At 46.9% G+C, this 15,008-nt stretch overlaps 1 protein-coding gene and 1 long non-coding RNA gene across 4 annotated transcripts in view; one reads left to right on the forward strand and one right to left on the reverse strand.

The window, feature by feature from the left end:
- MAP6 (microtubule associated protein 6) overlaps positions 1–8,127 on the reverse strand; it is a 60,726-nt gene extending 52,599 nt beyond the window's left edge. Inside the window, exon 1 of the mRNA XM_081002234.1 lies at positions 6,457–8,127. Coding sequence (XP_080858360.1) covers positions 6,457–7,271 — 815 coding nt within the window. The 5' untranslated portion in view covers positions 7,272–8,127. The remainder of the gene's footprint in view (positions 1–6,456) is intronic.
- LOC308475485 overlaps positions 1–9,267 on the forward strand; it is a 17,789-nt gene extending 8,522 nt beyond the window's left edge. For 2 of the 3 annotated variants that reach the window (XR_013985252.1, XR_013985253.1), the window contains exon 3: positions 662–835. This is a non-coding gene — a long non-coding RNA (uncharacterized lncRNA). Of the gene's footprint in view, positions 1–661; positions 836–8,998 lie in introns of those variants that run through there. The other variant, XR_013985251.1, reaches the window with a different exon arrangement.
- The last annotated feature ends 5,741 nt before the right edge of the window (positions 9,268–15,008 follow it).

Genomic DNA, 15,008 nt, shown 5'->3' on the forward strand with positions numbered 1-15,008 from the left:
AAACATGTGGATTCCCGGACCGTCCGCGGGCCGGATTGAGAAGGCGATTGGGCCGGATCCGGCCCCTGGGCCTTAGTTTGCCTACGCATGGTTTAATGCATTAACAATATTGGGAAATAATAAGCCATTGCCATGTTTGCTCCTACAGCCACGGTCGACCAACCACCTTTCCAGACAAGAATTACTGTACTTAATTTTTACATGTGGATTCCATTCACTGAAACTAAGAACAGCAAAGCATTCTGAACACTGCGCTGTCTGCACCAACACTATCACACAATTTTGGTTATCCTTGATTATTTTAAGGAAAGGAGAAGCAAGACCTTTCTCTCTCTCATACACACGTCAAACACACATGCACAAACCATACCGTCACTTCTTAAAGATATGTAGCAAAACCATTTGGAAAAACCGAAGAAAATTTCTCCCAAAAAAAACCCCCACACAGCAGAAAATCAGCCCTGGTTTTCCCTGGCGGGTGTGTGGGTGCTTTTTAGGAAACAGGGATGCCAAAAGGCTCTCTGCACACAGTCGCGGCTAATTGCAATGGGAGGAGCTCTCTGCAGTGCCTTTTTAGAAAACCAGAAGATGATTCACGGCGTCCCTTTTAATTAAATATAACTGCATCTGGAAGACCTACGATTCTATTCCTGCTTTCCAGACTTGACGGCCTTCCCAGCTTTTCAGGGACAGCATTGTGCTGACCTACGAGGGCAGAGAGAGAATTTGCCAGGTCCTCTGCTAAACGATAGCCGGCCTTAAACACAGGAGAAGGGCGACAGAAACAGGGAAAGGCGAAAGGAAGCGGAGAGGAGCAACTACGTTTGGGCGGTGGGAGTACCGGATTGGCTTCGCTGGTGCGTCTACACCATGGGTAGGCAAACTAAGGCCTGGGGGCCAGATCCGGCCCAATCGCCTTCTAAATCTGGCCCGCGGACGGTCCGGGAATCAGCGTGTTTCTACATGAGAAGAATGTGTCCTTTTGTTTAAAATGCATCTCTGGGTTATTTGTGGGGCCTGCCTGGTGTTTCTACATGAGTAGGATGTGTGCTTTTATTTAAAATGCATCCCTGGGTTATTTGTGGGGCATAGGAATTTGTTCACTCCCCCCCAAAAAATATAGTCTGGCCCCCCACAAGGTCTGAGGGACAGTGGACTGGCCCCCTGCTGAAAAAGTTTGCTGACCCCTGGTCTACACAGCCACGACCACCCCCACTTTGCATCTCTCTCTCTTGGAAAGCAGCAGGTATGCCTGGAAGCTGGTCAGGGTGGATAAAAATCAATGACTTTTTTTAAAAAAAAACAATCCATCAATCAATTATTTTTTTAAAAATATATATAATAAAAATCAGATTTATTTTTAAAAAATTTAAATTGGATTTTTAAAAATTTAAACCAGTTTTTTAAAAAATAAAATGCTTTGGGGGGGGGGGAATCTTTCTAAAGATAGTTTTCTATTTAAGTTACATTATAGTCCAAAGGCTATTCACAAAGAAATATGGATTTGTTTTTAATTACGTAGCATGAGGCTTTATATGCAATGTTTAAAATTTTCCATTAATACATTTGCAATGTCATGCTCTTCCAGACGTTTCTGTAAGATTATTTGGGGGAGTTTTTTCTAACGACAAGATATTATCACAGATGCTTTTTTTGAAGAAGAAGAGTAAGCTACAGAAGTTTTAAGTTTTTCCTGTGTGCTACAACTCAGTCTAAGGTGTGTGTTTTTTGAATTGCTTAACCACATCAGTTAACAAACATGGATACGTAGGCTATAACATTATTGTTTTAGTTAAACAAATTGTTTAAATTGTTATTAAGAAAATGCTTATTTTTCTCCTTCCAATAAAGTACAGCAGAAAAGTTGTCCAAATATAAACAGTTAACTTACGAAACCTCACAATCATTTCACAACTATCTGCCTCTATATGTATCTAATATTACAGTGGTACCTTGGTTTACAAACAGTCTGGTTTGCATACGTTTTGGATTACAAACACGTCAAACCCAGAAGTGCATGTCCCGGTTTGCAAACTATTTTTGGATTACAACCCCTTTTTTTGGTATTATGAACAAATTTTGGGGGCATGTTCATCTGAGAATCAAACACAGTCGGTGCCGAATTTGCATATAAGCTAAACAAGCTACAGCTCAGGGCCCCACTCTCTTGGGGCCCCCCAAAAAAATTAAAGGAAAAAAACCTGGATGTACATTTCCAAAATATAAGATAAAAAACAAATGAAATAGAACCTACATGCAGCAACAGTGTTTTGTGTTGTGTAGGCTCCTAGGATGTAAGTCATGGGCCCCTCCTGCTAGCCTGCTCCCTAAAATATCACTGGTTTGCTCCTTTCTATATACAGGGTGCCTATATTCTGCATGGACTGGTTGCACGGCAACATGTGCAAATGGCTTGAGATACCTATTAGGTCCATAAATTACCATAGAGCATATATTCAACAACAAAAACTGCAACAATTTGTTGCTGACAAAGGACAGCTGGACATATAAAGGGCCCCATTAGCTTCAGTAACTTAGGGCCTCATCAAAGCTAAATCAGGTCCTGATCACAGTCAGTTCATCGTTTGAAAAATGAGGCTTTAGAGCCATCTTGCCTCCAAAATGGCAACCAGACTGGACGCAGGTGGTGCTGTGGGTTAATCCACAGAGCCTAGGACTTGCCAATCAGAAGGTCGGCGGTTCGAATCCCCGCGATGGGGTGAGCTCCCGTTGCTCGGTCCCTGCTCCTGCCAACCTAGCCGTTCAAAAGCACATCAAAGTGCAAGTAGATAAATAGCTATCGCTCTGGCGGGAAGGTAAACGGCATTTCCGTGCGCTGCTCTGGTTTGCCAGAAGCGGCTTAGTCATGCTGGCCACATGACTGTATGCCGGCTCCCTCGACCAATAAAGCGAGATGAGCGCCAAAACCCCAGTCGGCCACGACTGGAACTAATCGTCAGGGGTCCCTTTACCTTTACCTTTTAACCTTAGTTTAAGGAGCCATTTTGCACCGAGTCCCCCCCACCCCCGAGAAATCTAACACTGCCCCCCAACCTCACAATGTCCATGAAAGCAGTGACACACAGTGAATGTAACTGGAGAAAGGACTCTGTGCATACAGGGAACCAGGCAGAGGGCCTTCTCGGTGGTGGCACCCACCCTGTGGAATGCCCTCCCATCAGATGTCAAGAAAATACAGTCATACCTCGGATTATAGCCGCTTCAGGTTGCGTTTTTTCGGGTTACCGACCACCGAAAACCAGAAGTACTGGAATGGGTTACTTCTAGGTTTCGGTGGTCACACATGCACAGAAGCGCTGAATCGCAACCCACGCGTATGCAGATGTATCGCTGCGGGTTGTGAATGCTGCGAGTTGCGAATGTAAATCCCGCACAGATCACGTTTGCAACCTGAGTGTCCACTGCAAACAACTGTCTGACTTTTAGAAGACATCTGAAGGCAGCCCTGTTTAGGGAAGCTTTTAATATTTGATGAATTATTGTATTTTAATATTTTGCTGGAAGCTGCCCAGAGCTGCTGGGGAAACCTAGCCAGATGGGCGGGGTATAAATAACAAATTATTATTATTATTATTATTATTATTATTATTATTATTATTATTAAAAACAGAGATGTTGCATGTACCCTTTAATAAATCCTTTAATAAAGGATCCTTTAATAAAAAACGATCCTTTAATAAAACAACAACAACGTATAGATCAATAGAAAAATTAGATATCGATATAGATGGACACACACATAATTTCATTTAAATGCACAACGCCTTGGAATATAACTCCTCTGTAAATAGGAAGTTGTCTGTATAACAGCATCGTACACAAGAAATAAGTTTCCTTGATCTGCTGTTTGCAACCCATTCATTCCCTGCTCAGCCCCCAGGAACTGAGGGTGCCACGCCCGAGCCTTACTATTCCACTAGCATTCAAAGATTAAGACAAGGGTGGGTCACAACCATAGCTGTCAACTTTCAGATTTGAAAATAAGGGATCAGCAGCCTCACCTGTCCCGGGGACAGTCTACGGGATATCTAACAATCCAGGATAGCAGCAGGAAGCAGCGCTGGAATAAGGGAATTTCCCGCAAAAAACGGGAAGGTTGACAGCTATGGTCATAACCGAAAACAGCCAGCTGTTGATTGCTGATTTGCAACCGTACGCAGGTCTCCTCCCCAGGAACCGTCCTTCAGTTCAAGGCAAGTTGCTCCCAGGTAAGCATATGGTGGGGCTGCCGTCTTAGTCAAGTGTCTTAAGTCCAGAAGAGGCTGGACTACAACTCCCATCAGCCTTGGCCAATGGTCAGGAGTGATGGGAACTGTAATACAACAAGATTCAGAGAGCTACCCTGCTACCCTTGGCTAAAGATATAATCCTAAAGCCTTCTGAGCCTCAGTTCTTCTGAGCCTGCCAGCCCTTTCTCTCTCCAACCACATGTAGTTTCACAAAGGCTACATAATCTTCTTTCTGGCCTTGCAAGGAATCAAGCCTTCTGTATTACGGCATATACTTTGGAACTCCCTGCCCAGTGATAATAGGCCAGTGTGTCTTTCAGGATCTGCTAATACTGGGGTTTTTTTGTTGAAGCATGCCTACTCAGACATGTCAATTCAACATGTATTTTCATGTGTAATTTTAGTTTCTATTTTTAATTTTAAAAAATTTGCTGTTTTCATTTTGTTTTTAACATCTGAGCTCATCAGTCATTTCAAAGTATGTTTTCTATTTCATGTAAACCACTTGGAGGTTATGATGATTTAAAATATATATGAATCCTGTGAAAGGAACTGAACGGATGACAGCAATAAGAAGTTTTAAAAGGCACAGAATAAACTTGAAATATGAAATTCTGAAAGTTCATATATGTACCCTCATATAATTTTGGGGGGGGAGAGATTTATAGATGGCAGAATTAGGAACACCCAAGAGAATTCTCTTAGCAAATGTCAAAGTCTTGGTTCCGGGTGCAAAAATTCAGTCCCGGGTGTGAAATTTTGTACCGTCCGTGTGAGAATTCAAGGACGGCAAAATTTCAGAGCCTCTTACAGAATTTCGTCGTCAGCTCTGGAGGCAGAACTAGAGTCGACACTTGTTATTTCTAAAGCCATGAAATCTGTTGCATTTGATGTTAGAGGAAGAAAAAAGGAAAGAAGTTTATCTCCCACAGCACGCAAAATTGGCCAAAAACATTTTGACTCCCAGGGAGAAATATATATATATAATGTGCCCCTGCAGTTATTTATCTGGGAAACAATCCAATAGGGGCTTCTCCTCTGTGGTTTTCACTAATCTGAATGCAAGCTGTAAAAGGAAAGAACCATTCACAAAAGCATGTATATGCTGACCACTGACCCACCTGCCTCCATATTGTCTACTCTGAATGGCAGAGGCTTTTGAGATACCCAGGAGAACATTCCTAGCCCTGTAGTCAAGCATCTTCTCAATGGGAAATGTCAGGGATGGATCCTGGGAGATTCTGCGTGCACAGGTCCTACCAACGACCTCCTTTGGTGATGCCAGCAGCTGGGGTGCAGAACATCTGCTTTGCTTTCAGAAGGGCCCAGCTTCAATTCTTGGGGCCTCCAGGTAGGGTTGGGAGATTCTCCCTTGCCTGATGCCGGTCAGTGTAGGCAATAGGGAGCTAGATGGAGCAGTGGTATATAAGGCAGCTTCTGATTTTCCTCATGTCAATGTGGTTTATGGAGGAGAACCGCCTTGTGGTTTGTGCCCAGTAGACCTGAAGGAGCATCTCCACCCCCATCGTTCTGCCCGGATGCTGAGGTCCAGCTCTGAGGGCCTTTTGGCACTTCCCACATTGCGAGAAGCAAAGCTACAAGGAATCAGGCAGAGGGCCTTCTCGGTGGTGGTGCCCGCCCTGTGGAACGCCCTCCTGTCAGATGTCAAAGAGATAAACAACTACCTGACATTTAGAAGACATCTGAAGGCAGCCCTGTTCAGGGAAGTTTTTAATGTGTGACATTTGGATGTACAGTGGTACCTCAGGTTAAGTACTTGATTCGTTCCGGTGGTCTGTTCTTAACCTGAAGCACCACTTTAGCTAATGGGGCCTCCTGCTGCTGCCGCGCCGCCTGAGCACGATTTCTGTTCTCATCCTGAAGCAAAGTTCTTAACCTGAAGCACTATTTCTGGGTTAGCAGAGTCTGTAACCTGAAGCGTATGTAACCTGAGGTACCACTGTATTTTTAATCCTTGTTGGAAGCCGCCCAGGGTGGCTGGGGAAACCCAGCCAGATGGGCGGGGTACAAATAAATAATAATAATAATTATTGTTATTATTATTCCTGGCGACAAAGATCCAAGCATCTCCCACAAATTCGGCCAGCCCCCTCCCTCCGCCTGGCGGTCAGGCCCACCTCCAACCGCGTGACTGGACCAAGCAGGAAGTCCTACCAGGTATGGGTCAACCTGCTGGGCTTCTTACCTGTAGGAGGAGGTGCTCACCCGGGCTGTGACTTCCTCCTTGATCTGCCGGTTGAGAGCATCCACGGCCGCCCGTCCTTTGCTGGTGTCAAGCGACGTGGAGTACCCGGCCGCCACCTGCTGTTGCTGCTGTATCGGGTCGCCCTCAGATACAAGAACCTTCTTCTTGGTCTTCTTGACCCTCCCTTCTTCAGGCCTGGTGGGGTTGGCCTCCTCTTCCTTCCCTCTCTCCTCCTTCTCTGGAGCCACGTGGGTCTTCCTCCTCCTCTCCAGGCTCCCAGGCCTCTCCTTCGAGCCTTTGTCCAGATCCACCGCAGGAATGGGCATAGGTTTGGGGATCCAGGGATGGTCGCCTCTCTTGGGGATGGGCCAGGCGCGGAAATCCTTCTGGTACTGGCTCTCCTTCTCAAAGGGCGTGTCCGACGGCTGGTACTCGCTCTTCGGCTTGCAGCTGGGCTCGGGTCTCTGCACCTTCCAAGCCTTGTAGTCCTGGCGCATCACCGAGTCGGCCGACGGGTCTTTCGGCTGCTGCCCAGGCTTGTGATGGCCTCCCGGGGCCGCGTGGTCCACAGCTGCAGAGGTCGCCCTGGCAACCGCATCCAGGTCACCCCCGCCAAGGGCAGAGGGCTGGGTCTCGATGGCCGAGGATGGGCGTGGCAGGTGGTGCTGCTGCTGCTGCACCACAACATGGGTCCCCGGGATCTCGGTGGCTTCCGAGTATTTGGTGAAGACCAAAGGCACGGCGATGTCGGCTTTGTCCAGCTGGTTCCAGAAGCGGGCGATGCAGCAGGCCCGGCTGATGCAAGGCCAGGCCATCTTGGCAGCCTGGTCCAGTTCCACCCCTCCCTCCACGTTTGGGGAGCACCTGCTCACCTCCCTCCCCCTCCCCAGATATAGATAGATACACACACACAGAGAGAGACAATGGGAGCCACCAGCTCAGTGGCGACCCAACTCTCTCTCTCTCCCCCTTACGTTACAGGCGTGATTTTGCACAAAAAAATCAAAGTTAGGTTGGCAAAAGCGCCCAAGCTTGATCAGAGGTGGAACCCCACTTAAGTAAGACAAACAAACACCCAGCAATTAATAATAATAAAAATCTAGAGTCATTCAGAAAAGAGGGTCAAACAAATTCGGAGCCTCTCCCTTTGGCAGGGGGTTGAAGTGTCCGGAGACGCCAAGAGAATGATGATCAGGGATGGGGAGGAAATTGTCCTATATCCGATTTGCCAATATCCAAAGCAGAGGGCGCCGGCAAGCCCCAAAAGGGAGACTGGAGACCCGCTTGCTTTCAAAGGGCATCGCCCACCCGAGGAGGAGAAAGGGGGGTCCTTCGGAGCCTCATGGCTGAGAGAGGGGACGGTGGGGTGATGGATGGCGGGGGGAGAGACCCGGCCTTTAGCCCCACCTCTTTTCTTTCGCTCTGTCTGTCTGCCTGTCTTTCTCTCTCTCTCCGGCTCAACTGCTTGCAGACACCGAGTCAGGCTTCAGAAAGAGCCGCGCGCCTCGGGGCTCCGGCCATCGCCATCCGACGGCAGCGGCGCAAGGACGGCCGCGCTGGTTGCGGCTGCGGCAGAGAGGAGAGCGGACCGCACCCAGTCGCGCGCCCGGCGGAGAAGGATGCTGGAGGGAGGCGATGCGGTCGGATCACCTGCCTCCGTCAGCACGCACTGCACGCCGGGGAGGGAGGGGGAGATGGGGGAGGAGGAGGAGGAGGAGGGAGGAAGCAGCCCTTAACCCTTCCCGGCCTGGACAGTAGAGGGAGGCTTTCCCCAAGGGTGGGAGGCGTGCGTTCTTCCCAAGGAAGAAAGGCGATTGGCAAAATGCGTAAAAAGCGCTCCACGTCTCCAAAGCGCTGCGCCAGGCAATGGCCGGCTCGGGATGGTCCGGAGCAAGGCTGGCCCTTGGGTTCTTCAGCGTTGTTGTTGTCGTTTAGTCGTGTCCGACTCTTCGTGACCCCCTGGACCAGAGCACGCCAGGCACTCCTGTCTTCCACTGCCTCCCGCAGTTTGGTCAAACTCATGCTGGTAGCTTCGAGAACACTATCCAACCATCTCGTCCTCTGTCTCCTTGTGCCCTCCATATTTCCCAACATCAGGGTCTTTTCCAGGGAGTCTTCTCTTCTCATGAGTTGGCCAAAGTATTGGAGCCTCAGCTTCAGGATCTGTCCTTCCAGTGAGCTCTCAGGGCTAATTTCCTTAAGAATGGATGCGTTTGATCTTCTTGCAGTCCATGGGACTCTCAAGAGTCTCCTCCAGCACCAGAATTCAAAAGCATCAATTCTTTGGCGATGAGCCTTCTTTATGGTCCAGCTCTCACTTCCATACATCACTACTGGGAAAACCATAGCTTTAACTATACAGACCTTTGTTGGCAAGGTGATGTCTCTGCTTTTTAAGATGCTGTCTAGGTTTGTCATTGCTTTTCTCCCAAGGAGCAGGCGTCTTTTAATTTCGTGACTGCTGTCACCATCTGCAGTGATCATGGAGCCCAAGAGAGTAAAATCTCTCACTGCCTCCATTTCTTCCCCTTCTGTTTGCCAGGAGGTGATGGGCCCAGTGGCCATGATCTTCGTTGTTTTGATGTTGAGCCTGGAGCAGGAACCGGCAAGCCACTCCAGTATCCCTGCCAAGAAAACGCTTCAGCGTTAGGAGCCTAGAAAGAGGCTCCTGGTGGATCAGGCCCCTGGCCCTCCTCGTCCTATTCATTCTCAATGGCCTCCGCAGATGCTTCAACGGAAAACCCGCATGAGGGACCTGAGCGCAATGAGACTCAGGGTTTTCCATGTTTGATTATGTTTTTATATATGTTGGAAGCTGCCCAGATCAGGCAACCCTGTCAGATGGGCGGGGTATAAATAATAAAATCATTGCTATTACTATTATTATTACCATTATTATTATTGGAGGGGCATGCTGGGGATTGAACCTGCAGACTACATTCAGAATCTTTTCTCTTTCTCTCTTTGGCGATCACTTGTAGCCGAGTAAGATTGTCTTCCACAAACACAGGTTTAACAGTGAGTCCGTAAGTGAAGTGGAGGCCAATTCTGGATCCACACGTCCTTCCACAGTGGGGACATAGGTTTCCGGGCGGGAGTTGATCACAGTGTGCATTTGCCAAGTGTGCCTTCCTCTTAGCACGCTTCTCCCTTGCGTCCTGAGTTCGAGTGTCTTCAAAGCCCATGACACCTTTGGTAAAGGCTGTTCTCTAACCGGAGTGCTCGCAGACCAGTGTTTCCCAATTGTCAGTGTTTATTCTACATTTTTTTAGATTTGCCTTGAGAGAGTCTTGAAACCTCTTTTGTTGACCACTAGCATTACGCTTTCCATCCAGTGTTTGTTCCCACTTGTGTACTCTCAGACTTCACACACACTTGCCAAAGTGTCTCTTGGAAGCACACGGTTTCTCATTTTCAGAGGCAACTGAAAACACACAAGCACACAAACACACAAGAATCCCTCCCTCTCTCTCTCTCTCTCTCTCTCTCTCTCTCTTGCAAAGGTGCTGGACAGCACCCCAGAATCCTTGCCATTCTCTTTTCCAGACAGGAATTTTCAGTACTAAAAATCTTTGGACAGATCCCCAGGCAACCCACCCTTTAAAAAGATCTCAAATGAAAGAGCGAGGGAAAGTCCAGAGGGAGCGAAGGAGCGGCGAATAATGAATTAATCCCCCTCTTTAATCTACCATGGCGTGCCCATTTAGAAATCTGAAAGGCGGATCATAGGCTATGGGAGTGCCAGGGGGCATTTAAAATAAATAGAATCCCAAAGTCTCTAGAGCTGTGTGTTTGTGGAGGGAGGGTGGAATTCTATTCCTGGACGTGGGATTTTAAACCTTTGCAGGCTTTTCCCACAACAGGGGAAGGAAGGAAAGATATCAAGGATCCAGCACTGCCTTAACTACTTATTGCTGCCTAAATTATTATTATTATTATTATTATTATTATTATTATTATTATTATTTATTATTATTATTTATACCCTGCCCATCTGGCTGGGCTTCCCCAGCCACTCTGGGTCGCCCCCAACAAAATATTAGTAAAGGTAAAGGTCCAGTCGTGACTGACTCTGGGGTTGCGGCGCTCACCTCACTTTACTGGCCGAGGGAGCCGGCGTACAGCTTCCGGGTCATGTGGCAACATGACTAAGCCGCTTCTGGGGAACCAGAGCAGCGCACGGAAACACCGTTTACCTTCCCGCCAGAGCAGTACCTATTTATCTACTTGTGCTGGCGTGCTTTCGAACTGCTAGGTTGGCAGGAGCAGGGACCGAGCAACGGGAGCTCACCCCGTCGCGGGGATTCAAACCGCCGACCTTCTGATCAGCAAGTCCTAGGCTCTGTGGTTTAACCCACAGCACGGGTGTAAGACTTGGCAATTGAGGGAGCACGTACTACGCTAAGTCAATTCTGTGTCCAGGGCAGCTGTTTACCAGCTCCATCTGGTACACAGGCTGAGACCCTATCTGCCCGCAGACTGTCTCACTAGAGTGGTGCATGCTCTGGTTATCTCCTGCTTGGACTACTTTTGGGCTACCTTTTGGACTGCTTGGGCTACCTTTGAAGGTGACCTGGAACTGCAACTAATGCAGAATGCGGCAGCTATACCTTTAGTACGTGCTCCCTCAACTGCCAAATCTTACACCCGCTCATAGGGAATGGAGAACCAACCAGAAATTGGGGAGATCTGTCTGGGGGAAATGCAAAAGGCTACCAGTGTCCTTTTGTTATGAGCCAGTGTCTCTTAACTGATGGCAGAAATAGGCCACAGCATCGCCATTAAGAGCAGCCACATTTATAATGGCATCTTAAGAATGATATTAAGGACATAGGAGGCTGCCCTATACTGAGTCTGATCACGGGAACTTTTGCTTGCAAGGCAAACACCCCACCCCTGTGCTATGATCCTTCCCCAAATTGCAGAATTTGAAAAGATACAGAAGAAACAACCAATGGGTTGAAATTGCATATGTGGATTAAATGTTTAAGGTTTGTGGGTGTTTGGGGTGGTGATTAACATTGGGGTTTTTTAAAAAAAACACACCATTTTTTTCTTTTCTTTTTCTTAAAGATTTTCTTGGGCTACAAAAGTACATACCTCATATTTATTTTTCAGATCACAAAGTCTCAAGGTTTTGCTGTGTTCAACATGCACAATAGCCGCTGACAGCCGTGGCAGCAACCAATCAAACGTCCACCATTTGCACTCCCCATGTATAAGATGACCTCCACTTTTTAGGATGATTTTTAAAGGGGGGGGGGATAGTCTTATAACAGAGAAGTACGGTAATCATTCGTTCATCCTACACTGTCCAATGCCTTTCCTCATCGCTTTCCAAACCAGAAGAAGTCCCATATTTTATTTTATTTATTAATGGAATTTGCCTTACTAGGACATTTGAGCCCTTTAACCTATTTTAAGCAAGTAGACCAAAAGCGGAGATATGCAGCTGACTCGCTTTTGCAAAATACTGACAGCTGGGAAGCACCTTATTCTGAGAAGACGTCATCAGTTTCACTCAGCTAGGCCCCTTCTCCCCTGCTGAGACACAGCAGTCATTAGAAAGAGAGAGTCGCTGTTTCCTTTCTGTTTTAAGCCCTTGTTAGCCTAGTGGAGAAGGAAGGCAGATCACCAGATCTTTTACCATCATCTGCCAAAGATTTAAAGCAGCCACACTCTTCTCTTTGCGCTGTCTGTGTTAAGGGAATATGAGTGGATTGATTGACTGAGTTTTTATTTATTTATCTTTGAATTTATTTTATTTTTTAAATTGTTATTAAACTTTATTAAATGTTGCACATAATGAAACATGTTATTCTATTACATAAAAGAAGAAGATCTACACAAAAAGGAAAAGGAAAAGGAAAAAGAAAGAAAAGACAAACGAAAATACAAACGAAAAATATTGTCAAAAACACAGCTACCCAAGAAATACAAACCATCATTGATGATATCCTAAACACATAATTCCAGTAAAAGAGCCTTTTATCTTGTCTGTATCTTTTTTCTGCCCGCAACTCTCACTTTCTTATCTGTACCTAATCTCCGGTTTTATTCCCTGATTTATTTGATGACTTCCTTCTACATCTATGCGGTTCCTACCGTATTTTTCACCCTATAGGACGCACTTTTTCCCCTCCAAAAATGAAGGGGAAATGTGTGTGCGTCCTATGGGGCGAATGCAGGCTTTCGCTGAAGCCTGGAGAGCGAGAGGGGTTGGTGCGCACCGACTCCTCTCGCTCTCCAGGCTTCAGGAAGCTATCCGCAAGCCTTGGGAGCCCGGCGCGACTTCCCGCCAGGCTCCCAAGCCTTGCGGACAGCAGCTTGCAGCCCGAAACCCGGGGAGCGCAGCGGAGTGCACTCCGGGCTTCAGACAGCTCTCCGCAAGCCTCGGGAGCCTGCCACGACTTCCCCCAGGCACCCAAGGCTTGCGGATGGCAGCCAGCGGGCTTTTCAGGGAGGTGGGGGAATTCCCCCATCTCCTAGAAAAGCCAGTAGAAGCCGCGCAGCCCCTTTAAAGAGCGCGCAGCTTCTGCGGGAGGTGGGGAATACTCCCAGAGCTTGTTGGGGCTGGTGGGGGAAGGCTTGCGGATAGCAGCCTGTTCTGGGGGCTGGGGTCGGGGGAAGCTCGGGCTTCCTCTGCCCCAGCCCCGCGCCTGGGGGGGGAGGGAAATAATTTTTTTTTCTTTATTCCCCCCCCCAAAAAAAAAACTAGGTGCGCCCTATGGGCCGGTGCGCCCTATAGGGCGAAAAATATGGTAATTTCTCATAATGCTGGTGGTCAACAAAAGAGGTTTAAAGACTGCCTCAAGGCAAATCTAAAAAAATTGTAGTATAAACACTGACAACTGGGGAACACTGGCCTGCGAGTGCTCTAATTGGAGAACAGCCTTTACCAAAGGTGTCATGGGCTTTGAAGACACTAGAACTCAGGACGCAAGGGAGAAACGTGCCAAGAGGAAGGCAGGCTTGGCAAAGCCTCACCATGATCAACTCCCGCCTGGAAACCAATGTCCCCACTGTGGAAGGACGTGTGGATCCAGAATTGGCCTTCACAGTCACTTATGGACTCACTGTTAAAACCGTGTTTATGGAAGACAATCTTGCTTGGCTATGAGTGATCGCAGCAGCAGCAGCAGCAGAAGAAGAAGAAGAAGAAAGGTATGTGAGGTGTTCTGATAGAGCAACGCTCCAGATTTTATTAACCCCATTCTCTATTGGTATATTAGAAGTTTCCTTCTAGTAAATCAGATTGTTAGTTGAGTTCCAACATGACAGTGATTGAGGAATGGAGTGATCATTCTGTGGTATTATGGCAGTGGGCAAAGCTGTGTTGTAACTTTTGAATACATGTGTTTTAAGAATAAATAAATGAAAATTCTGGACAATGGTTTGGTCAGGAAATGACCACAATACTTCAGCAACACCGCAAATTTGTCTACTAAATCTATGGGATGGTCAAGGCAAAGGTTTCAGCTCTCAGGAGCTCTTGACACTGATGCTGGCAGCTGCCGCAACCTCAACTGCCCCCAAACGGAAAACCTGACAAGACTTGATAGTTTTGCTTTGGTATAAAAATACGTGGAGTCGACATGTAGCTGACAAAAAATTACGTGTTGCCAAAGGCTCGGAGGGCCCTGAAAAATTCTGTGCTGTTTGGTGGGATTTTATCATATGTACAGCAAATACAGACACCAATGATTCCCTTTTCACAATGCAATGGTTTCCTATTATTATTATTATTATTATTATTATTATTATTATTAAGTTGTGGGCGAACATATCAAACGACACAGCGATTTCTCCAAAGCAGCTCTTTATTTGTAAGCTGGAACAGAACTGAACTGAGGAGCTCAGTCAGCCTGCTTATATAGAGCTCCAGAACAATCGTAACTGTTGCAACTTTCTAAAACGATCCAATCACTGAATGTCACTTTCGATCCTTCATTTGCATAACTATCTACAGTATCCCCCTGCTGGCCCAGGGTGAGAACTTCAGTATATAACAATTATTATTTTATTTAATTTCTATACCACCCTATACCCGAAGGTGTCATAGTCTTAAGCCACCCAATACTGAGTCTTTTCCAAATAGGCAGCTCTGCTGCTATTATTTTTATTGAATTGATTTGTGTTGTTTGATTGACCACTTTAATCAAAGCTTTAAAAACCACACACGTATAAATCATATGCCCCCCCCCAAGAATCCTGAGAACTGTCATTTAAATATAATTCCCAGCCCCCTTAACAAAATTCAGTTGCTGAGATTCTTTGCAGAGGTACAGAACGGGCTTTAAACGCAGGGTTTGTACGCAGCTTACAACTTCCACCAGCCACAGCCAACACAACTTTCGCTGCTTTTCAGATTAAAGGAAGCCACACGCGCACGCCATATGTTCCGGCTCTCCCAATTTACCAGGGAGAGAGAGAGAGACTCTGTTTTCTGACTCAAGTCCCTAGTTGAACCTGCCTGTGCGTTATCACTCGGAGACCGCGAAAATTGCCATTCTTCAAATCTCAGCCCCCTACTCAGATCCCAAAAGAGAGAC

The sequence above is a fragment of the Podarcis pityusensis genome (assembly GCF_964106645.2).
Source record: "Podarcis pityusensis genome assembly, chromosome: 4".
In the NCBI taxonomy this organism is placed as follows: Eukaryota; Metazoa; Chordata; class Lepidosauria; order Squamata; family Lacertidae; genus Podarcis; species Podarcis pityusensis.